Below are 26,336 nucleotides of genomic sequence, written 5' to 3' on the forward strand. Positions count from 1 at the left end.
AGGCACAACTTTGATTTTTTCAATGCATATTTTACCGAAGTAAAAGATTAAATCCAGCAGACTGCACTGAGGTAAATTTCTACGTTTTTAGATTTACTGCACTTGAAACACTTCAGCAACAACTGTACTACCGCACAGCGGAAGCGGAAGGTGGTCCAGCGTCGCCTCCTGTGTCGAAAGCTCATAATTTCTATCCACAGCCCCGCTTGTACTGGAAGTAGTTTTTCCACAGCATTACTTAAGGGCAATTATTTTCCCCCAGACTAGTTCAGCATAGCATTAGGCTGCATGTAAGGTGATTATGGCTAATGGTAGTCATTTTGTTTGGCCATAATGTGGCAGTGCTGGGTAATTGAAGGTGAGAGCAGGGTTGAGAGATAGCAATTTTTAACCTTTATGTGCTCAGGGAAGATTGAGCCCCTGTGCTCTTTTCCAGCCACGTCAGTCTTTGGCAATCTGTCGTATCCCATTGGGTGTCCTTTTTTATCATATACAGTCGTCCCTCCCTATATCGCGGTTCACTTTTCGCAGACTCGCTGTTTTGTGGATTTTTTTAGTGTATTTTTGCATGCTTTTTTTTTTTTACAGCGTACTGTACAGTATGAACGCGCATTGTGTTCTGCGTCCTAAATTGGCTAAGGGAGAACCGCACATGTGTTCTGCGTCCTGATTAACTAAGGGGGTACTGTACAAAATGCGTGTAAAAAGGTGTATAAAAGTGTGTGGTTAGGGGTTTTACGGCCTTAAAACATGTATAATTATTTTAAAATTTACTTTGCGGATTTCGTTTATTGCGTGTTATTTTTAGAACGTATCCCCCGCGATAAACGAGGGACCACTGTATATCTACATATGTTTATATGACCAAAGTTCATTTCTGTTGTGGTCCTCTTTGGAACTTTTCCAGAAATTTGAAAGTCCTCTCATACCTGGATGTTGTTGCAACAACCAGAATATAATAATAATAAAAAGATAGTGAGAGATATTAAATGTTAAAGAAGGAAACACTTTATGTGTTGCTATGCTAGGTACCCAGTTCTCCTTATTCCAAACAATCCAGGGCCATGTCAGAAATCACTCCCTGTTAACCTTGAAGTGCGGTGTACAGCATTTACTTTTAATGAATTTCTTTCTGTAGCGTTTGTATTGTTTGTGGCAAACACTGCATTGCTTCATGAGGTTGTTTAGAGTCTAACTCTTTCGAGAAATACTCCGAATACTTCCAAAACTTTGGAAATAAAGGAAGAGAATAAGCATGTTCACTAAGGAGGTAGATTGAAATTGGCACAATGTTATGTTGAATTCAAGGACAGACAAAATCTACTATAATGATGTACGTTGCATAGTAATGAAAATAGTTTAAGTAACCCTTAAAATACACTGAATGCGGAACGGCTCCGGAACGACTGCAGCGACCGGTAGCCCTCCGCAACACATACGCAGAGCTTCTATTTTTCACGGACGCCGGAGCACGGCGCATAAATTCAGCACAGGGCAGATTGTGCGGGGAAGGAAATCAGCTACAATTATGCATGAATTAGCGAGATCTCGTGCGTTCTCGCGGCGCTCGGTGGCCGGCGGAGCCGCACCAGTGCACATCACAAACGGATTATGTTTGAGTTATGTGGGGACGGCGGAGTACGCTGTCGTTCCGGAGCGGAGCCGTTCTGCATGCAGTGTATTTTAGGTGTAACACTTTTGCTTCACACAAATAAGGGTGAAGGGGCATTACCACCAGAAGAAAGCAGGAGATATTGTGTACATATGTATGTATAAGTCACATAAATCAAGGCTTCATTTGATGGTGCCCAGTGGCAGACAGAAGTGCATTGTGAAAACGACATTTTTGTCTATTTCCACTTTAATATCCAATGCAACTAGTGTCCAGTGCTTTCATTGCATGTACAATACTTTCTCACAAAGCAGTGTGTAGCATTATAGATTAAGAAATAACCACTGGAGGACTCTCGATGATTCCCCCACATAAAGAACAGCAAGTGTAAAAAACTGGATGATCAAAAGAGAACAAAAAGTCTTGAATCAATCAGTTTTATTTGGCCGTTCACAGTAACGAAGCAGACATTTCTTTGTATGAAAATATTGCATATTATTACTTTAATCCTTCGCAGCTCTGTTAATTATCTTCACGCATGCAGTCGCGTACACGAACATACTGAGCAGCAGGAGGCAAACAGTGCCTCCCTGCCCGGCTGGGATATGAAGTTAATCCTCCTTTCTTAGCAGAGAGGAATAGCGGAGGTTTCTGTCTGTCTCAGTCTGTCCAGCAGTCTCTCTCTCTCTCTCTCTGGTTCTTACTTGCAAGATAAGTTTTTTTTTAGTTAAATGAGAAACTCTGTGAAGCAGATTCGTCTGTCTGCTGTGCAGCTGCTCGCTGGCTTCACAGATCACTGTGTAGGTAACTTACGTGCAAACACACACCTACGCGTACACTCGCATATCTCTAGTTCGACTCCTGTAAGTTGCAAAGGAAGCGGCTTCAGACGCACTTGTAGCCATTACACACACATGCACACACACACACTCCGGGCTGGACTTTGTGAGTCAGTGTTTCAGTTCCTCGTGTCGGGAGATGGGAGGTGAAATGAGGTAAAGCGCTGGGACACTGTCTAGACCAGTTGACCTGTGAGACCTGCAGTCCAGTTATATATTCTGCTGCCTCTCTGCCTCTTCCTCCTCTCATCACCTCTGCTGCTGCTGCTGCTGCTCTTTTTCTCCGGCTTGCCTTTTGCGTCTTGGTTTTTTTTTTTGCCTTTCATTCCATCTGTCCTCTCCCTTTGGCTTTGTCAAGTGAAATTCAAATTATGTAACCACTTAAAAAAACAAAAACAACAGCAACAAGGGGAAAAAGAAGAGTTCAGTACTAATTTCACACTGTGCATCTTATTGGACCCCTTTCTATTCATACCTTGTTCCTCTTTTACTCGGCACTTGCACCCTGATCATAACCTCCAGCTTCCCCTTTCGTCCTGATGTTTGCCCCATTACTTCTTATGTTTCATAAAGTCTGGAATAAACAATTGTATGCATGGTACGCCTTTGTGCACACGTGCAACATGGAGGAAGAAGTATGAAATAAATACCCCTTCTAGTATTGCCCATTATCTTTTAACACACTGCTATAATGCCGTGTGATACCATGACAACGCCGCAAACAACTCTTCTGTCTGTTTGAAAAACTTTTTTCCAAAGGCCTTCAATTACCCTTTTTTTTACCTGCAGTCCCCGCTGGGCTCAAGGATGTTTTTCTTGGTTCTGTCCACATTACTTCATTCTCTCGCTTCCCTCCTCCTCCTCCTCCTCCTCCTCCGGACAGCAGCTCGGTCTTTTGTGCTAGCTGCTCACTGTTTCACTGCAGGCTGTATGTGGTGTGTTTTAAATATCAGAGTGATTTTTCTTCCACCCATGCCGGAGAGACTTCCACCATCTCGGCTCCGCGGCAATAAAACAGAGTTGAACTTGACCTCGTGCTTCAGAGAAAGACGGAAAGAGAGACGAACTTACCGACCACAGCTTTTCCACCTCTTAAGATTTCAGTCTTTCGTCGGAATGCGTGCATCCAGCTCTTAACCTTTACTGCTGAGAGGTTTGCAGAGAACGCTGCACTTTAAGGCATTGTGTAAAATCAAGCAAGGTTGGTTAAAACAGATTCCCCTAATGGATGCACATTTGTTGGGGGATGTACATGCAATGGTTTAACTCAGGGGTCTCCAAACTACGGCCCGCGGGCCACATCCGGCCCGCCTAAACAATTGGAGCGTCCCACTTAACGATCCCAAACAATCCCTCTAAACATGGCCTATTTTTCAAAATTGCATTTTCCTATTATAAAATATCCACACTTAATGATTAAGCTTGGCATTCTAATTAAAATCTACCTTATTTACGAACTATTTACAGTACTAGCTAATTTTCATCCCCTCACACAATGGTATATTCCGACGTGACTTTGCTCGTGATCAACTTCCGCGCAGTCTGCCCGGGGGATTCAACTCGGCGGGTCAGGGGCGGCTGCAAGGTGCAGGAGGATCCCCTTGTGGGACCTCTTCCTGGCGCTGGCTGGCCTCAGCGGGCGCATTTCCTCCGCGGCGGTGCACCGCGACCGGCTCTGGGTCGGCTTGGAAAGGCTCGGGGGCGAAGGTGGCTCACGGCTCCGGCCGCGAGCTTTACAGCGCCCTCCTGTGCCCATTCCTCCATGTCGAATCGCAACGTAACGCAACTTTCACTTCCTCCCGCAACAGAATTGCAACACAAATGTAAAAAGCACCGCAACTTTAACCGCAATTTTTTTGAAAACCTGTTGCAACATCAGGGATTTTAGGCCGCAACTATTTCAAAAAAGGCCGTGAAATCCTGGGGGGACTGATATCATTTCCGGATATAGACTGCACCCGCACCGAAAAAAGTTTGGGGACCCCTGGTTTAACTGAATCAGATTGTAGAGGTGACAGCTGCCATAAAATGAAGTTTTAATAAGTGTAAACTCTGCTGTACTGTTGCATATTTACCCTCAGAGTATACATGAGTGGCTTTTCTTGATGATTAGCACAACACATCACATTTTATTGTTGCTTTTATCCAAGCATGTCGACGATAACGGTTATACTTTAATATTGTGCAGCGTTTAACATAATTTCAATTTCAGTTTCAATCATTTTCCGACTATTTGGGATGTAATTACTGTGTGTGTGTGTGTGTGTGTGTGTGCCGGCTGATGCATACTGTAATGAATAAGAGCAGTGTGTGTACAGTAGCTGACGTCTTCCTCTGTAATGAAGTCATTCCTTTAGTATGATTGGATTTAACAGTAATTGCCAGTTGGGAGTATCAAGGATTTTGAGTCATTTATACAGAATTCTGCAGCGGCTGCAGAAAACACACTTCTAATTGGCCCGGCAGCTGTCCGTTCATAAGTCATATACGATTATACATTGAACACAGCGCTGATTAACAGGTTAACTGTGTTATCTTTTTGTGTACGAGAACATCCTGTGCTGTCTTAATGCTTATGCAGCAGGATTCATAAAACATGATGCGGGAATATTCGATAAAAACAAATTTCAGGGTTGTTGAAAGGTGCGCCGCGAGTGAAGGCCACGGAAGAACATCCTACCTCGAACTGTGGAGGATTTTCTGAACTCACATGATGTGTAAACACAGACAGACAGACAGGCTGCGGTTCTGTCGCCGGAGTTGAAGCGTTAACGCCGGGATCCTCCGAGTCGAAGTCATCCATAACTGAGTCTTAATAGAGTCACAGGGTGGGAGGAAGGAACTTTATATCGCATACTGCCAAGCATGAAGGACTGCATTAACATACACACTTGCTGACAGTGTAAACGGCCTTCATACAGACACACACACACACGAAAAAAAAAAACCTCCTCTCTCGCTCAATCAATGCCTCTCTCTTACACTGTCACACACTCAGCGCTCTCCATATGTCTCTGTGGCACACACACACACACACACACACACACACACACACACACACCCTTGTGACTGTGGGGTCAATAAATCTCCCCATTAGCATTGAGATGTCTTCATCATAGTCAGTGTTGTGGAGCTGCCGCCGTGACTCCATTTCATGCCTGGCTTAATGCATATTTGACCTTGGTGTGACTCACACACACGCACACACACACACACACACACACCCACATCTCTATACAAAACCCCACATATTGAAAAGTCTGCATGCAAACGCACACACTTGTATACAAAGCAGGACACACACACACATCTATGGATATATGAACTTACACATTTGCATTCAAACACACACACGTGACCTTGGAGGCAGATGCAGGGAGCCTTGGGAATTTCGGAGACAAAGGAAGTGTGTGTGTGCATATATTTGTGTGTGTGATGCACTGTGTGGTTTTGTGTGTCTGTTTATTGCATGTTTGCATAAATCTGTGCATTCTCGTTCACAAACGTTTGTATAAACCAGCAACTAACTCAGCTAAACTAAGACACAATACAAACACACTGATTCTGTCTACAGAGAGCAGACTGTGCACCAGCACGGCGTCTCCTGCTGGCAGTCAGAGAGTAAATGTCAGTGAGTTTGAAAAAATGCTTTTGGGAAGTTCAGGAAACAACAGGCCAGTTCACAGACAGGTAGTTTGCAGCTCAGCTGGAGTGTAAACCTGACTGCGCAAATAACATTAACCAAACACAGAGCAGTGTAACTTAGTGAGTCTTTTACATCCAGCCAGGATTCGTTCTCTCCCGGTGCTAAAGGGGGGGCTCGACCGATACGTGGGGGTGCTAAGAAAATAGCTTTTCATGACTTCAGTTACTTTATGAGGAGGTTTTCGTTTTTTCAATAAAACACAGCACGAGCATGTTCAATATAAAAGTTTTTTTTTTGGGGGGATTTTATGCCTTTATTGATAGTACAGCTGAAGATAGACAGGAAGCAGAGAGAGGGGGAGTGACACGCAGTAAATTAGCCGTCCGATGTGGGACTATAGCCTCCACACACGGGGCGGACGCTTAACCCACTACGCTATCGACCGCCCCAATATAAAAGTAGTTTGAACTGAATTTTGCCAAAGAATATTCAACAAAATAGTTAACCCTAATACAAGCGAACCACAAGGCAATGGCAAAAAATGTTTCACGTGCAAAGGTGACAGATTCAGCACCGGACAGCGCCAATACCCAGATAATACATCTAAAATGTGACAAGTGGACTGTCTTTAATCCATATGTATAATTAATAAAAACAAACATCTATGCATTGGCAACATTGTTTCGGATCACAACATCATAACTTAAGAAATTAAGTTAATAGTGACATTAATAAAATAGGTTGTAAAGTGCACACACTAATGATTCAGATCACAAGTTCATAAGTCAAAAATGGAATTGATACTTAAATTAATTAATTAAAAATACGTTGAAAGTGGCGGTAACTCTTGAATTAGCTTGTGGGAAGATTGTGATGTTTGTGAGGTTCTCGGTTCTCCAGGTCATCTTTCTTTGTGAGGTTAAATCTGAAGCAGCCGACTGACTGACTGGTGAGGAAACCCAGGTTACATCTTCAAGGATCCACGTACAACCAAGTCAAGTTGTCCAAGATTGAACTCTTCTCAGAGTTGCTCTTTGAACCTTACCCAGAGTTTAAGTCGTTATAATCAGATATCTTTGTCTATCTATAGGCAAGAGACAAAGGTTTTCTGGTTTAGAGTCCAAAAAATGTTGACCCGTCACGTTTGAATGAGCTTTGCTTGCAACACTCCCTGTGGAAAGAAAAAGAACCCATCAGCTATCATCTGATGACAGTTATCCTTCAGAGATGAGCAGAAATGTGTCTGCAGGGAAGTCTTGTCCTTAATATCCCCAATATCCATTTTCAGGAAGCCCAGGAACAGTCCTCCATCCTGCACTACTTTTTCTTTTGACTTCTGTGCATTATGAGGACGCATTAATTATGTTTCTCCTTAAAACACATTTGACTAAGTAAATCAGAAGATGGGGCTGCCCCAGTACAAAGCAGAGTTTATAAAGACGTATGTGATACGACGAAGTGAAGGAGTTCTCAGCTGAACTTTTCTTTTCGGAGGCAGAGTGAAGGAGGAATGTGAAGTACAGCCCGGTTCTGTTTCAGTGAGCACAGAGTTTGTGTTTGTCCTGACCTCTCCTCTCCTCGCTGCTGCTTTCCTCCTCACCTCTTTACTCCTGTCTTCCCTTCACCTTTCACCCTCATCTGTCTGCCGTCCCGTGTCTCACTGCATCCTCTGTCTGCCTCCTGTTTTCATTATTCAGATATTTCTCTATCTTCAGCTCTCTCTCTTCTTTCCTCCTCTCCGTTCATCTCACTCCTTCCCATCGTACTCTTTTATCAGCTCCTCCTCTCACACAACAGGACCTGTCAGCTGCTTTTAATCACTCAGCGTTACACCAATTAGATACCTGCCTTCCTTTTTTTTCCTTTGTCTCGACTGCGCACACACACCTACGTAACACACACACACAAGTAGGTGTGGGAGAGTGACCCATGTGGCCGACTCATTCTTCATTTGTTCGGGGAAGCCAATGTTTAGATTGGCTCGTGGAGAAGCCACTTTAAGCCGCTAATGAATCCACAGCCGTCATTAACATGCAAATGGCTTCATTTAAAAAAAGAAAAAAAACATAGAATCATGCAGTTTTATATTACAGCTCATTTTCCTGCTGAGACACACACACACACACACACACCTGCACCACCTGATCATGTCTCATTGCAATTTCTTTCTGTTTTATTTCATTTATACCTTGTTAATATTATTTATATCATAATATTTCTTACACTATGGTCACTTCACATTACAATCCTATTTTTATACATCATGCCACTTTTATCCTCAGTACTTGTCTGTTTTGAAGGTTGATTTTACTTGTGTTTATTGTAGGTTCTAGATATTTGTCTGTTTATTGTGGGGGGTTTTTTCTAATTCTGTAGTGTATGCTACACGTTCCTCTGCTGCTGGTGGGATGAATAAAGTATATATAATCTAATCTAATCTGATATAATCTAAAACACACCCTCTCACACTTGAGTTATACAGGTCTGGCTGGCTGTCACATGAGAACATTACATCACACAGATGTCTAATAATATAAACGTATCTCTCCTCCTCCTCCTTTCCTTTCACCTTTGTCTTGTCTTCTTATATTTTTAGACACTTTTTTTGGAAGCACATCCATTTTCTGATTTATTTTTTAAAGAAGTTAATGTACAAAAGGTGATCTACCAACAGCAGGGAGATACGTCTTCCTCCACAAAAAGTCTTCTGATGCAGCTCAGGACATGTGACACTCCTTCATCAGTCCGTCCAGAAACCTCCATCCATCCCTCCATCTGTCCTGACTAACAGAGCCCACCCACCCGTCCAATCGGTCCGTCCATCCCTTAATCCAAGGAGAAACATCCTAATTACCTGTCCCAGCGACCAATCTGATCTCACTACAGTGTGTGTGTGTGTGTGTGTGTGTGTGTGTGTGTGTACGGGACATAGAGAAGACGTCTGTTGTCATGGTAACATATTCGCTCTATCTCTGTTTTTTTAACAGATAGCAGCCAGCCATCGCTCGCCCAGCCCTCTCTGACCCTGCAGAGTTTTCCCTACGGAGGCTGCGAGTCCGTGGAGCTCTCCTACCAGAGCGGTATGTGCATGCGACTGTAACGGTAACGTTAGTGAGTCAGTTTGTCACCGCAGCCGGTAAGTTAGTTGTCAGTTTGATTGTTACAGTACAGGAGGTATTTAGATAGACCAGTCAGTCAGTAAGTCTGCAGGTAGTTGGGTAGAGCTAGTCAATTGCCAGTCAACTAGTCGGGTAGTCAGGCCGAGCTTTGTTTGTCACATCACGCAAGTTAGTTGGTTAGTTAGTCAGTTGTTTGCATATGTAATTAATTAATTAGTCAGCCACTCTGTGAGACAGTCAGTTGGTTAGTTAACTAGGTATGTTAGAGATAATTAATCAGTTAAATATTCATTTTGTCTCCTCAGTCAGTCATTTCGTAGCCAGTTACTGACTGTTTACATAGTCATTAAGTTAGTTGTTCAATTAGCCATTCATATCAATATGTCAGTTAGTTAAAGCTATGCTCATTAGGCCTCACACAGGAGACAACATGGAAGTGAAGAACTTTTCCTGTGACTTCTCCTGCACCACAGCTGTAAACATGAGCTCTCAGACGTGCTGAGCAACTGTGTTTATGATTTATGCATCACTGTTCATTAAAGAGAACGTAGCCTGCAGGGACAGATCAGTTTCACCACAGTGATGGAGTCGGTATTTCAGGCTGCAGAGGTGAAACAGCTCCATCTCAGTATGTTTCTGACTGAAGGATTTAGTGCCACTAAACAGACTTTAACATGCCGAGTTGTATGTACAGTATTACTAGTAATAACAGTAGTTATTGTTATTATATTATCAGGATCTTACATATGTTTTATGTGCCTGCAGGTCAGTTCCAGGCGGGCCAGTTCCAGCCGGCTATTCGAGTTGCCGACCTCCTCCAGCACATCACCCAGATGAAGTGTGGACAGGGCTATGGTTTCAAGGAGGAGTATGAGGTGAATACACACACACACACACACACACACACACACACACACACATGGACACACGCTTCTAATGAGAACAGCAGTAAAAGAGGCATCAATCACTTTAGATCAACATTACAAGCAGCTATTAATAAAAAAAGGTCAAAGGTCAGCTGCTGCAACACTCATATAATAGGTATCGTAAAATGTTTGTGTGTCTGAATATAGCTCATGAGTCAGAGTGAGGTGGATTTTCTTTTATAATAAGCACATGGCTGTTACAAAGCTTGACTGGCACCGCGTCTACGATATGGATTCTTTGTGGTTTACCGCCCCCCGCACATTCACCTCATCAGAGGCTTCGTAATGCAGCCATGTGCTGCAGTGTCTTTGTGCAGACTTTGTACAATAATAAATAAATAATGATAAATTCAGGACTGGATCCGGGGCATCACAAGACCGCAGTCATGTGGTTATCGTCACTACCCTAGCCCGGGGATCTGACATGCTTCAGCTGCTCTCCATGACCCCCGAACAGAACTTTGAAAAACTCCAAAAACAGTTTGGACTTTTTTAAATTGCACCATAACAAACTGAACGTTTCCCAGAGGAGCGGGTTATCATTTTTCAGTTTAAGATATTCCATGACCACCTCTCCTTATCAGGGTCATGGTGGGGGGCGGCTAACATGAAGCGGGAGGCGGGGTTCAACCCTGGACAGTTCATCTCCTGCATGTCTTTGGACCGTGTGAGGAAGCCACAGTGCCCGCAGAGAACCCATCCAGTTAATTATTAGAAAATAAAATGAATAAATGATGCAGCGGCACCACAGCTTTGTAATTAGATTCCTTTATTTTGTGAACATCCATCTATCTATTCTGTTGTCGCGTCCGAGGTTGTACGTGTGTGTGGATTTGGTGTCACGAGAAAGAATGACTCTTATCAATTATTAACTATTTACTTCGTCAATATTGATGATCAGAAAAACAAACGCAGACAGCGAGAGTAACTTTCTTTCTCTCTTTGCTCTTTTCTTTTGCTAATATCACCAGTTTTGTACTTTTTTTTCTATCAGTGCATCTTTTGCAACTTTGTTTCTTCTCGTTCAGCATTTCCTTTGTCCTCTCCCCTTTTTTTTTACCTTCCCCAACTTCCATTTGCTCTCACCTTCGCTCCGCATAAATCTTTCTTCCTATTTGTGTACGTCTTCCGCTCATCACACCCCATGTGTCTGCCCCGTCTTCTTCTTTCCCGGTGTCTCACCCAGCCTCTTTTCTCTTTATATTTCTTTTTTACTTTGTCTTTCTCTCCCTGCCTGGGCTGACTGTTTGTTTTCGAGCACAGTTCATCACAGACAGACGTTTTTACAATCATTCTTTGTCATGGGCGCTCTACCATGGGATCATTTTGCTTCCAAATCCTCATTCACTCTGCCTTCATCCCATTTATCCCCATACCAAACCTTTTTTTTTTCCCTCCCTCCTCCCTGTCTTCACTTTATTCTTCCTTCATTTGCTTTGTCTGCCGCTGAAAATGAATCTTTGGGAAGAGTCCGCCCGCCTCTCTCTGTCTGCTTCTCCCTCCCGCTCTCACAAGAATGAATATTTTCTATTACCGACTCTGCATGCGTGTTGAAAATTGTCCCTCCGTGATGCCGTATGTTATATTTTCATTTGCTTGCTGTCATTTTGGTTTATACCCACTGATACGTTTCAGGGGAGAGCAAATGTGATTTATGCTCTAGAGTGAGTGTGTGTGTGTGTGTGTGTGTGTGTGTGTGTGTGTGTGTGTGTGTGTGTGTGTGTGTGAAAGCTTTATTAGTAGTGCTGCTAGCTGCCACCTGTCACCAACATCTAATGGAGAAAGACCTGCAGTGGACACCATACATCACACATCCAAACAGTGCAGATCACGCCGAGCTCTGTCTCTATTTCTAAGAGTGTTTGTGCACATGCACACAAACGGGTGCTTGTTTTTCTTCAGGCAGGTTAACGCACAAGGCTTCTATCATGAATTGTTTGTCCAGTTATGTCCACAAGCATTGGATATGTGTGTGTGTGTCTGTGTGTGTGTGTGTGTGTGTGGACCCCTCCATCCCATATGGCGTCTTCTTGTCTGTGTGTGATGTGACCTCCAGTGTTGAAGCCCATTAACCCCACTAACACTGACAGCAGCCACACTGTCAAAACGCCGCTCCCCGCTGGGACTCCACCTTTTTTGTGTTAAAAAGGAATATTCTGCATGGTTTGAAGAGCGGCCAGCCTGCTGTCCTCTCCCTAACATCCACTGCAACGTGACCTGTGAGGCGTTCATATGATAAACCTGCATAAAACAATCCTCACTTTAGTTTTTTACCTGAAAATTATGTAAAATGTTACAATTATTTCACATAAACTGGTATTAAGGTATTTTAACTGTCATGTGTGCCTTCATTAATGGCCACACTGGTTAATTGCAAACCAGTGTTTGGTCTCCTGCTGGACACAGACCTCGGTTTCAGGTGTCCAACGATGTACATGCTCGTCTCGATCTGCTCGTCAGTGGACCTGCACCTCAATCCAGGACACTGTCGCCTCATTCCAGGACATGCTCATGTAGCACAGTATGTCTTGATGTGCAACTGAAGTCAGGTATTGGAAGAAGAGAAGGAGAGGGAGGGAGAGTCAGGTGGTCGAACAAACACCGGACTCTGAGGAGGACCAAAAGTCAGTGTTGACTTCTTTCTAATGAACGTCATGTACGTTCCATAACATTAATTTCATCACATTATGAACTTATTTAACCTAAAATCACACAATCCTTTTCCAAACCCAACCAAACTCAGAGCATTTGAATCTCAGTAAGCTTTATTTTGAAAGTCTTGCACTAGAGAGGAACCTACAGCGTGCTGCTTTGAGGCATAAGGCCACTGACCACTCGACATGTTGGCTCATCCGTATTTTTGTAAGAACATCACATGATTAACATAAAAACAGATGCTATTGTTTTATTGTAGGGGCAGTCTCAGTGATTTATTATTAACATTGACTTCAAATAAATCTATTTTATCATCGTAGGAAGGAAAATCAAACTAACATACCCTCACCTGTTTCCTTCTCCAAGACTTGACTCACTGTGGAGAACAAACATGCTGAACTCCAACATGTTTCAGTCCAGCTGTGAGTTTTTAAATAGATTAGTTATCAAAAAAGTGAAGTACCCACTCACTGGTGTGTGTGTGTGTGTGTGTGTGTGTGTGTTTCTCGTCCTCTCTCCACCCACCACGCTGTGTGTTTTTATACAGTATATCGAATATTATTAATCTCAAAATGTGTCTGAATTCAGATGAGAGGAGCTTGATTACCGTCTTGGGTTTTATTTATTTATTTTTTGGGCAGCCAACCCACACCTTATGCAAATGTGCACACACACACACGTACACACACACACACATACACATGCATGTATGCATAAGCCTCCTACAGACGCCTCCGACCTGAAATGTCCCAGAAAAAAAACAAACAAAAAAAACTTTCTGCTTTGTTTTTTTCTTTTTTGTATGAAAATACACACATATAGTCCACACACACACACACACACACACACACTCTCAGGGCCCATATGCCACTTTAAAAGAATCCATTTTCTGCTTGACTGAGCGATAAGTTTAGGTGTCTGTTTCTGTCACAGTGCATTTGTATAGTATAGTGTGTGTGTGTGTGTGTGTGTGTGTGTGTGTGTGTGTGTATGTAGGTCATATCACTGTCTGAAAGTGAAAGCTGTTGTCTGGTCTTCTTAAGCCATTAATGGACTCAAAAAGGACTGTTCACCCATCCCTATAGGGTGTGTGTGTGTCTGTCTGTCTGTGTGTGTGTGTGTGTGTGTGTGTGTGTGTGTGTGTGTGTGTGTGTGTGTGTGTGTGTGTGTGTGTGTGAGACCTCGTCCAGTGTGTTAGAATGGTTGTTCTAAAATAGTTCAGTGTCCATATGGCGACCTTTGAGAGTTGGGGTTTGGTTGCTTAGCACAAGCTTGACACACACACACACACACACACACACACACACACATACATACATACACACACACACACACACACTGCATGCCAAACTGTACTACGTTCTTATCTACAGCCAAACGTGTGTATCGGGGAATTTGTACTGTATATGTGTGTTTTGTTTCACTGCACATAAAGTCCATGCATACACACACATAAACACACACACATAAACACACACACATAAACACACACACACATAAACACACACACACATAAACGCACACACATGCACATTTTGTCCTTGCTGTGTTTGTAAGGCTTTGCCACGCAGGCCAGCATCACAGCAGGGAGACAGGACAATCTGTCTTCTCTCCTCCAACAAAGGACTGACAGAATATTCTCTTTCAGACCGAACCAAGCGACCAGTGAACCCAAACTTTTCTTTCTGTAGCGTCTGCCTGAACTTTTTTTTTTTTTTTAGCTTCAAACGTGCAGGAATGTGTTTTGTTTCATCCATTGTCAAGTTGCTCTTTGCTGCTGGTTGCTTTTCAGTTCAGCGTAGGAAATAAAAAAAATGCAATATCATCCGCCAATGAAGCTGAAAGAAGGTCATGTTTCCATTCTAAGTATCCCAGAGTTGAAATGAGTTACCTGGCCCGGGACGAACTGACCTGACTCGGACTGGGAGTTCTGCCATTTGAATATTTCTACCCATGACTTCTGTGCTGTCTGCACACACTATCTGGAAGGTGTGACATTCTGGATATTCAGCAGCACTTCTTTTAAACATTTTTTAAAGCAGATTATCAGGGAGACCAACAATGAATGAGGCAAGCGGAGCGTTCTGCTGTCTCCGTAGAGGAGAAGTGGCCTGAAGTGACCTCTAGCTGTTTTTAGCATTGCTTTGCCAATGGACTAACATTAATACACTCTGAAAAACTTCAAACTTCAGTTCAATACTTTGCAGTTTACAACAATAGCTCATAATTTAATCCTAATTTGAATGTTTGAAATGCTTTCTGCCACTTGTAGAAGATGGAAGGAAGAAAATGTTTATTCAAATGTCAGTAAGAAATCACAAAAGAGTCCAACATCCTGGGCACAACACCAAACACCAAACTTCTAACTGTCCCCAGGACGTGGGATTGTGTTTCTAACCTATGTGTGTAAAAAAATGAAACAATCATTTCTACATTGGGGATTTTTTTAAAAACAAAGTCTTCTTTTATTTAGTTGTTTTAGTGTTGGAAGTTGAATCACATGTGACCTGCTTTGCTTTTGTCTGAAAACTCTGAGCTCTGTTATGTTTCTGCCATACCATGCCTCGATGCCCCGGGTGGTAGAGAGTATGGTCTGTCGCAAACCATCAGCTGATTTGTCTTTTCATTAATATTCATGGTAATGTTTTAACTTCTGGCCGCCCATGTGTCAGCGTACAAGCTCAGGGCATCGGGCCATATGTGCATGCATATTTCTGTGCATTCATACTTCATTATGAACCAATTTCTGTGTGTGTGTGTGTGTGTGCATGTGTATGTTCAGGCCCTGGCAGAGGGACAGACGGCGCCCTGGGAAACGGCCAAGAAGGACGAGAACCGCAACAAGAACCGCTACGGCAACATCATCGCTTGTGAGTACTGCCATGACATAGATGGACTGCTCCTGCGGGAGCTTTTGCTGAATGCGATTGTGGTATCGATTTCATTTAGCTCAGTAACAAGTTTAGTTTAGCTCGGCGAGGCTTGATGCGGTTTTAGTTCAGTCTGGGTTGGTTCAGTCATTTATTTTAGGACCTGTTGGTCCGGTCTGTTTTTGCTTTGGACTGATTAAGTTGGTGCAACTACATTTTTTTTCCCCTTCCATTTGATGCAATTTTTCTGAAAACTCGAGAATCATATACTTGAGTTACTTTATTTGTATATTTTCTGATTCAAATCAAAAGTTGTCACACGTATGTATGTACACATATCCCTTAATGTGAGGGGTAAGGGAGAGTTGTCTGTCCATACAAACTCACTGTACTTATTATCGAGGAGAAACAAGTTACTGCTGGTCTAATACAACATGCTGAGGTCATGGGTAACGAGACCTCCCTTCCACTGGAGGACACAGGTCCAAACCTCTGTGCTGGGAACCATCTGCCCTGCTGAACCGTCCTTCAACGAGTCACCGACCGACTCCCTCCAGCTCTGGGCGTGTCCTACTGTTGACGTGAGCACCCGCTGAGAGCCAGATGCCAGCAGAGCAGTCTCTGATAGATGAATCGGTATGGACAAACATGCTCGCAGAACTTTTCTTTAGGAGATGACAGCTCGACACTAGACCAGTTCCATCAAAGCAAAAAAAAACAATGTGTTTAATAGAAAATAGGATAAGACACATGCATATTTAATGAGATCCCTTCTTTTTTTCGAATGTAATATCAAACACCATTCAAACTAATTCCCTAAACTTCTCTTAAGTCTCACACAGGAAATACTATGGCAAGAAAAATATCTTCCAGTTAGCAGAGGGATTTGATGATCAAAGCCTGCAGTCTCTACTTTATGCAACGAAAACGAAGCTTCAGTGTGGAGGAAAGACAGGTTTCTGTAATGATGTGCGGAGTGAGCAGCAGCACGAGCGCGCGTTCGTTGTGTTTGGCCATTAAAATGTGAATTAGCATGTGAATGTGACACTGTGTCGAGCGTTTGCTGTGATTTCACGTGCACTCGTGACGTCCGGCTGATTCGTACGTTCTGGGTGCTTGTTATCTTGTTCAAGCCGACCTCGGGCCTCTATTAGACAGGACAATAGCAGCGGATTGTTTGTTTGAAGTGTTATTCAATGGCTTAGGGATGTGTATGCGTTTTGGTATTGGTGTCTACGGCGTTAGACCCACATGCATGTATGAGTACGATCCGGAGGATTGCGCTTGTGTGTTCTCACGCACGGATCCATGCACGTCTCATTACAAGGGTTTAGATGTCACGGCAAAGACACTGCACTAACCTGAAGGCTTTAAAATGAAACATTGCGCTGAAATGAAATAGCCTGTCAAGGGCTTGATAGCCAACAGGAATTATGATAAATTTGCTATTAGTACAAATCCTTTAATTACAAGGACCTGGTAATGGAAACTGTCCATCTTGCTTCCTGTGATTGTACAAAGGCTCATTTTCCTGAGAAAATGTTTTAAAAGGCCCCCGGGGAGATGACTTTGTGCGCTGTCTTTATTAGAACAAGAAAATGTGGTGAGACAGGCAGACCGGGCGGCTGCAGCTAGAACTTTAAATATGGGTAAAAAGGTCATCTGTGATTTTTTTTTTTCTTCAGTCAGGTTGAACTTTAATTCCCCTTTTGAAGTAAATGGATTTACCTTCTGTTCCTGATGCCACATAATACCATAAATTCTCTTTTACACACAAGCTGCAGAGTTCTGCACATGAGACGATGTTCCCCATATTATTATTTATACAGCACTCAACATTTACAGAGGTGACTATGCTGTAACTTAAATGTACGATAGAGATGAAGTTATATTGATCCACTAAAATGTGACAATATGACAATGTATATTCACTTTATATACAGTATATAACCTGTACAGTCTAATGTGATCCAATGAAACAGCTCCGACATAAATTCTACTTTTACAAAACTCATATTTCCCTTTTTGCGGGGAAGAGAGGTAATAATTCTACTTTATATTTATTAGTGAGATTGTTATTGTGGATTCCTCGTGGTTTAAAGAGGCAGCACACTGTGTAGGTGCAATACTTTAATTTTCAGAGATAATCATAAATGATAATGTTCATTTATATGAAAATTTCTCTGGACACCACCCTTAAAGAAGAGAACATGATAGGCAACTAGAAAATTCCCACAGAAATTTTGAGAGTGACGAGTGGGCTGTTGCCGGGGGTCTGTATTCAAAAAGCACACCTCAAATAGTAATTTCTAACATGTTTATTTACACACATGAGTATCTAGCGCTAGCCAGTAATTCTAGCATTAGCCGCTAATGTTAGCAATTATCATGTCTTTACTACAATGAGTAAAGTCTTATTTTGAAGGGAATCTTATTTTGAAAATAGCCCCAACCCCCTCTCCTCCTTCAGGCAGGCTTGATGTTGCCAAGCAACCAGGACCAACTGCCGGCCCTAATCAGCAGAGCAGTTACTGCACCTGTTAGAATGTCAGTTGGAAATGCTGACAGAGAGAGAGAGAAAATGCTGAGACCACCCCTCGAACAGGAAGGATTTCTGGCCAAACCGTATTTCCAATCATTGAACCGAAATCACTGGGAGCATCCTGAGCCCTTCCTGAACGTCTACATAGTTATTTTGTGTTGATAAAGTGAAGAAATGTGACCTTTAGAGCGATTCAAAGAAGCGTTACTTCTGCTTTCCTCCAGAAATGTTCCCGCCTTTTTAACATGGCAGTCTATGGGGCTGTGGATGGGTGTTGGTGGCGCATCTTTGTGTGTTACGCCAAAACTATAAGGCTGACAGCTTTAGCAGACGAATGTGAGTGAGAAGACAAATTTTCCTACGTTTCTATGTATAAATCATGTCTGTAGTGGGGCATTTGAGGCCACGGTAGTCGAATACGTTTTATTTTTTCACTGATTTTTCTCTCTGCTCCTCACTCTAGCTGAAGATGTCATCCACTCTAGCTCAAACATTCCGCGCAATACACATCCATTATAAACCCAGAAATCTGAGTAAAAACCTGCTCAACTTTAAGCCTTGATAGTTTAAAAACGGTAAAAGCTGTCGATGAGTGGAGTGAATCCCTGAAGAGAAGGCGAGAGTACCTACATTTTAAAGTTTAAATGAAGTCTCTCTGTGAAAGTATGCCAGAGCAGTTTATTGTTGAAAATGTCTCCCGAATTATTATTTTTTTCTGATTTTCCCATTCATTCCTATGAGAAATTTTTCTATATCTCTTAGAAAAGTAATAGCACTTGATTCGGGATGAAAACGCACATTTTGATATATAATTTGTTGGGGTCCTCTCATCGCTGTGGACCGCATTAAATGACGAAAAAGGGCGGAAGATGAATAATAATATTGCCATGAAACACGCAGAAGAACAATAGTTGACTCGCGTCGTGGGCACTCGTCACTAATTAATTGATCTCAGTCTCATAAAATACATTAACCTATTAATTTGGAGTCCTGATTAATATTTTAATTAACAGTTACTGCGATTACCATATCAAGAAGCTAGTAGTTTGAAGGACTTGATGTTCAGCGTAGGAGAGGCTGGCAGCGATCACTCTTAAACAGTCCTGCGTGTTCGTACATGAGCGTTTATTAAAGGATAATGACACACAATGTGAAATGTAGCTACATGGACTAACCAAAGGATAAAACTAGTCTGTACAGAAAGAAAGAGAGTGGCAATCATCGACCTATCATGACCTATTTTCCGCTTCAAGCTGACACAGTAACCATTTTCAGTGACAGTTAAGGAGCAATTTCATGTTTCCTGAACGTCCGACACAGTTCTCCAGTTTGAAAAAGAACAGAAGCAGCATACGTGGCAGCAGGAAAGAAGGTTCGTGTTTAAGTCCTACAGAAGAAGTGGAAGAGGAGGTTCAAATGAAGTCTGTGTTTACCGGTTAAAGTCTGATCTAGTCGCCTGAAAAGTCGTTTTTTGGTCTTTATCCACCGACGGCACCTCTAACACCAGCAAATGCTCAGTGAGCCGAGGCAGACCACGACAAGGGGGAGTTAAACTTGAGGCCCGGCTTTGCGAGGCTTAAACAAACACCAAAGTTCTGACCCGAAAAGAATCCCCTCAGAGACAGCTGTGATCATCTTTCCATCTTTGTGAGGACTTTCTGTGACTTCTCTGTCACGTTCATCTGTCTCTTTATAGCACATATACCTCTCTCTCTCCCTCTCTCTCTCTCTCTCTCTCTCTCTCTCCCTCCCTCTGAGAAAGGGTTGATTTGAGTTGAAGTGTTAACACACTCTTCCTCCGGCCATCTGCCAAACACAAACGGTGGATGCCATGTTTGAAATCCCTTCAGCGCACTGAATAAATGTTAATCTACCAACCAGCCTGTCCTCCCATCTCCTCACAGCCTCCCCTCCTCCTCCTCCTCCTCCTCCTCCTTCCTCACTTCCACTCCCAACTTGTTTGCACTTTTACTCTTCTCCCTTTCTTTTTTTTTCACCCGCTTTTCATCTCTGTTACCCTCCTGTTCTCTACAATCTTATTTTTCTTTCTCCTTTTTCTCCCATATCCTTACCTCACCTCTCATCCCTTGATCTCTCCTGTTCTCCACCTCCCTCTCCTTTTCTCTCACTGTCATCTTTTCATCTCAGCTGCCCCTCTTCTTAAATTTTTAACCTCTATTCTTCTTCACTTTAAGTCTCCCCCCCGCGCACGCCACTCTTTTCCTCTTACATTTTTCTCACCTTTCCTTTCCCTCCTTCCTCTCCTTTCCTCTCTATCCATCCATTCGTCCCATCTGATTACCTCTGACAGTGTCTGGATTGAGGCAAAGCGCCGTAGTGTTTCCTCATTAAAGGCATCTGTCTGCTTCTGTTTCTTCAAGCCTCTCCGCCTTTCACTTCTTCTTCTCACTCACTTTTTTCTTCTTCTTCTTCTTCTTCTCAGCCCTCAGTTCATAGAACGACCTTCCCATATGGTCATTTATAATTCAACAGAAGCATGCCTTCAAAATAAACACAATTTATTGGCGCGCATTTACATATGTGCAAAGAGGGCGGATGCGTGCTTGTCCATAACTCACTGAGTGTGTGTGTGTGCGTTCATGTGTGTTTTTATGTGTTCTTGTTCTATACTGGTCTTCATGTGCACTCCTACACATCATATCTGTATGTTTATTCATGCATGTTATTGTGTTAGTTAATCCGTGTGCATGTGCTGAAGTATATATGTGTTTACCTGAATATTCTTCTGCAGCACTGTAATGAACAAGACAAACCCTCTGTCACACCTCCAGTGTTTCTGCCTGTGTTCATTCTCTCTGTCAGGCTCTAAACGAAACCAAAGTGATACTCTGTGTGTCAAGGCGACTGAATAAGTAGATACAACAAAAGAAGAAAACATGATTTGTTTCTATATTTGTGGAAGCTAGATGTTTGTTTTTTTCCTGCCTCTAACCTTTGTCCCGAAGCAACTGACTCCTCTATCTGTCTGCAAAATGTTGCTGTTGGAGGTTAAAAAAAGCGAATGGTGCAACATTCACCAAAGTTAAAATCTATGCAGGACATTCAAATCATGTGATTTAATTGGACTGTCGGATGGACGGAGCACTGCCCCACAACGACAAATACAGTGTTAAAGACTGAACCTGTCTACATCAAAATCTGCATGATTTTGATGTAGATGTGTTTATGGGTTGCCAGCATGAGCGTGTTAACCACGATGGCGTAAAAAAGAGTTGTTTGGTAAACTGACGTTGCGTAGGCGTAAAAAAAAAAAGTCTTCATATTCTACCTGAGTGGTGAGAGAAGCCAACATCTTGCCGTGGGTTGATTGTTGTGGGCACAACCGAAGGGTTTGACTTTAATCTGAAATGTTCTGATTTAAAACAGAGCGGAAAAATACAGTCACGTATTTCATCTGTTGGTTTCTCATGGAAAAGGTCTGTAGATGGTGTTTTATTCTTATTCTCTACTTTTCTTACGATCGAGAAGAAGTCAGCGCCGAGTTTCTTTTCTTTCGTGCTGTGTAGAAAGAATAAACACAGAGTCTGAAGTCGCCGCAGTGTTTACTTAATGTATCATTCAGAAACCTGTCTGGCCTGCACATTTGTAATCGTCATTGATTTGCTCATTGATTTCTTCATACTGCTTCTTTTTTTTTCTTCCCATCACCTGGAATCCTGCACAATGAACTTCAGAAGAATCAAAGGGATTTTCACCGAACAGAACATATTTCTCTCCGACGTTGTTTTAATGTCTTAAAGTCAATCAACTCGAGAGAATTTCGATTCCATGTTGCCTTCCCTGATATACAGATAGACTCGCTTCTCTGTTACGCATTCTTCTTCTGCATGCTTGAGCAAAAACTGCTGCACCTTTCCTCTCCCCACGAGGAGCCGGTTGAAAACTCAAAAACTTGGCTGCAAGAAATAGCTTCTATAAAACATTATTAGTTTGTTTGGGTTAGGGCTGTTTGAGAATCAGGTGCCTGTCTGTCTTCATTAGTCACTGAACTTTATTTTCTTACTTCTCTGTCTTCCCCCTGTTGCCTCCACGCTCTTCCTCTGCCTCTCATTATGTTTTACTTCCTACAGTTATCTATAGAGTAAACACGAGCAGCGGAAAACACGCGGGTTAGCTCTTGGCTACACAAATTGACACGAGGAGACGTCTCCGCGAGTTTTGAAAAATTCTTGTTTATCCCCGAGATGTTCGACTTTTCTTTCCTAACCTGCACAGATGAGAAGGAAAGGAGAGGTTTGCGGAGGGAAGCAGGAAAAAACTACCTGATTTTCTAGTAATGAGAATTTGAGATTAATCAATAAAGAGTCGGAGAATTCATGTAAACACACACACACACACACACAGACAGCCGAGTACTAATGTACAGTTAATGCACTGGTTATTTGCATAGATTCAACACTAACCTCATGCAATCGAGGTGAAAGTCGACTTCATTCGGTCTCCATGCCACTGCGTGCTCTTTCTCTCCTCTTGTATTTTTCTTTTATCTTCTCTCCCCTTTCTGATTTGTCATCTCTCTCCTGTCACCCTCTTTCTGTCTTTCCTCCCCTCTCTTCATCTCTCAGACTTCCTTTCTGAACTTAATCTATTCACCGGACCTGTTTTTTATTGCACCTGTCACTCTGTCCTACCTCTCTCCTTTCTTTTCCTTTTCATCTTTTCCTTCATTTCTTTGAGCTCCCTGTTACGTCACTACTTCTTCCCCTCCTCTACTCTTCTCTGTCTTGAATTTCTTCCTTCCTTTGTCTTTGTCTCTCTAATGCACATGCACAAACTCACCCCAAAGCCCTCTTTCCGTTCACTAATGTGTACCAGTGTTCAGGTGAATGGAAATCATTGCACCGGCTGTCAGTCTTTGCCAGGCGGTGTTACTACTGTACACACACCCTTCACCCAGTGTTACACCTCCAAGCATCTCTGCTGTAATCAGTATCTCCTCCTGTGTCATGTTGCTTCTCATTACAGCGGAGGGTGTGTGTGTGTGTGTGTGTGTGTGTGTGTGTGTGAGAGAGAGAGAGTGACAAACAAAGAAACAAATAAGAAAGCAAGTTTAACCCTGTGTGTGTTTGTGCATGTGTATGACTGATGAGTGCTTGTGTGTGTGTGTGTGTGTGTGTGTGTGTGTGTGTGTGTGTGTGTGTGTGTGTGTATGTGTGCTTCATAATGCAGCTGACTCCCCCTCCTTTCTTATCCTCTCTGGCGCTGATTCTCAACACGTCTGCCGAGCTGCTCTGAAGTCAGAACGCCAACGACTCCTCTGAAGTGTTTGACCAGAGAACCACAACAAACATCAGCATCCACCAAGCTGTCACACATACACACACACACACACACACACACACACGCACGCACGCACGCGCACACACACACACACACACACACCACACATCCAGAAATAAACACTTGGTAATAAGAACACACACACATCCAGTTAATAAGAAAGTCATATACCTGCATTCTGCATACACACTCACACACACACACTGTATACACACTGTGTACACACACACACACACACTCACACACACACACTGTGTACACACACACACACTCGTACAGATCACAGCGGTGGAGTTTGCACTTGATTGCTCGGAGCAGTGCAGCAGTGCTGCTACATAGGAAGAATCTGTCGACTTTTCTTTCGCTAACTTAATTCTCTCTTTTCTCACGGCGAACGTTTTGCAAAATGCACTTTCTCATTATGAAAAAAATCTGTATCGCTGAATAATTAAAAGGTGAAGAGCGTACTGAAACAGATGGGCAAGAGACCTAAACACTGTCAGTAAATTTAGTGCAGTCCTGCATAGTTTTTTATCCAGTAAGGATTTTCTGAACGAGGTGACACCATATGTTCTCGCCATGTGGTCAGCACGCATTCGCTTCAGACTCTGACGCCGTACGTACGACTCTGGCTTCATGTCAAGATAGAAGTATAAATATGCAGCGTCCAGGCGCTCAGCATGAAGCTTCATGGTCAACATTTGGTTACAAAAACGACTTCATGAGTAGATCGCCAGTTAACTTCCATTTACAGTTGGTGGTCCCCCATTCGTCCTGTGTTTGTTTGACCCCTCCATCTATCTACTTTCTTACTTTTTATACAACAGCACCTTACTTCCATGACAAATCAGACCTTTAAGCTCCAGGTGCAGCCAGACGCTACATGCTAGAGGGGTTCTTGCAGTGTTTGATTTTAAAGCAGAGGTCTACCGACCAAGCGAGTGAGAACTGGCCGGGTGACCATTATTTTACGTAGCAATACAAAGAAGGATTATGAGCAAATTGTACTCAAATACGGAAGCCCTAAAGGGTCATACATATATATATTTTATTCCACCCGTTTTCCCGTGATAACGACATAATTAATTTGAGATCTCGAGAAAACAAAACAATAGTCTATTGTATGAAATCATTGCAGGAAACATCATTTAGTGTAGCGATGTCAACTGCGGTCAAGTGAGCAGACGTTCGTCTTTTCATGATTTCAAGTGCGCCCGTATTACAGAGTGTATGGCAAATGCATGTAGTCCATGATACGGAGTGAGTAAACCTATTACACCACCATAAAATCCTTTTGATCCATAATTTCTGACAAAGGTTTGTACACTTGATCTCAGGACCATCCTGACTGTTCACTCACTCAGTATAAAGCATATTTACTGCATCGTTTTGGAGAAATTCAGCCTCAAACTTCATTATTTTGAATTAAAAAAGGCATTATGTGCAATATTTACACTACTGTAAAATCTCTCTGATCCGTAATTTCTGAGTTTCCTGCAATGATTTAATACACTAGACTATCGTTTTGTTTTCTCGAGATCTCGAATTAACTATCTCGTTGTCACGGGAAAACGGATGGAATAAAATGTATGTATGTATGACCCTTTACTCAAAGTATCAGAAGGTATTAATTTTTAAAAGTGCAGTGTTATATACGTACACATGGAAAGTTGGAACCTGGCTACAGGGATTTGCTGGAACTAGTTACGTACCCATGGATTTGTCATGAAGTCGTAGGAAAAGCTCTTTCTCCGACTATTGCCACAAACTTCACTTGCACTTTTCTGATGTGGCTGCTGACTGGGCATCCATATTTCATCTCTTCTGCTTTGAATAGAAATCCTGGTTGCTGTAGTGTAAATACACAAAAGAAACAGCAAAAGGAAAGACAAACAGGAAGAAAATCATTGTCAAGGAAAGACTGATTGCACTTTGCAGCCCCCCCACCACCAGATGATGAAGCGGTGTTGGTTGCAGCACCCAGCAGGAGACGAGCACGCAGATAATAGTGATAATGAGGCTGATTCTTAACGCCAGCCTCGGCATTATTGATACCGGCGACGGTGATTGCTTTTAATCATTGTTCCTCAGAAGCAGCTGGGGGGTAACAAAGACAGTAATAACACGCAGAAGTTTGCTGCTGATTTTTAACTGTTATTAATCATCACCCCCCCCCCCAAAAAAAAAAGGATCAGGTGGTGGATGGAGACGGTGAAATAATGATTTCAACGATGATTGTACTTTTTAATTAGAAAGTGGAGGATTATGAGTGATTATAGTTTATCGTCCTAAAAACTTCAGGGGGTTGATAATTGGATATTGGTTGATAGCTGGTAATGATGAGCTAACAGTGTGTGATAATAGATTGTTGATGAATTAATCAGAATTAATTAGATGTTCTGCTCTCCAGACATTTCTAAGATACCGACAGACGAAGGATTTTAACGTATCTCTGATCCGGTTCAAGTAGCCTTGTGAGAGCGCCCCTAAACTCCGGTGGTAACCAGGCTGCTGTCGTGACAGTTTCACTTCAGGTTGCTGGGTTTTTACCGGGAGTCTGACAGGCAGGAACGAGCTCGGCTCGGCTCGACTAATTCACTTCTCATATGGCTAATGAGCCGCTGTGTGCTATCATACCACAGCTTATATGCAGATGACTTCCCCTTCTCTGTCTGGCCTGCTGCAGGCGGACACTTAACTGCCACTAGACTGTAGAGAAGATGTTCCTCAGACAATCAGGAATGGGACACTAATGAGAAGGGAGTCAATTGGTCAGCGGGAATGAAGATGATTTGCTGTAAGAAGGGCTAAGGAGATTTCTTTAGC

At 42.6% G+C, this 26,336-nt stretch overlaps 1 protein-coding gene across 13 annotated transcripts in view; it reads left to right on the top strand.

The window, feature by feature from the left end:
• ptprt (protein tyrosine phosphatase receptor type T) overlaps nucleotides 1-26,336 on the top strand; it is a 345,472-nt gene that overhangs the window by 278,917 nt on the left and 40,219 nt on the right. For all 13 annotated transcript variants that reach the window (XM_027279178.1, XM_027279180.1, XM_027279182.1 and 10 more), the window contains 3 exons: nucleotides 9,085-9,177; nucleotides 9,982-10,091; nucleotides 15,580-15,667. In XM_027279178.1, the coding sequence (XP_027134979.1) occupies nucleotides 9,085-9,177; nucleotides 9,982-10,091; nucleotides 15,580-15,667 (291 nt within the window). The remainder of the gene's footprint in view (nucleotides 1-9,084; nucleotides 9,178-9,981; nucleotides 10,092-15,579; nucleotides 15,668-26,336) is intronic.

Source organism: Larimichthys crocea, chromosome VI, assembly GCF_000972845.2.
Source record: "Larimichthys crocea isolate SSNF chromosome VI, L_crocea_2.0, whole genome shotgun sequence".
Classification (NCBI taxonomy): domain Eukaryota; kingdom Metazoa; phylum Chordata; class Actinopteri; family Sciaenidae; genus Larimichthys; species Larimichthys crocea.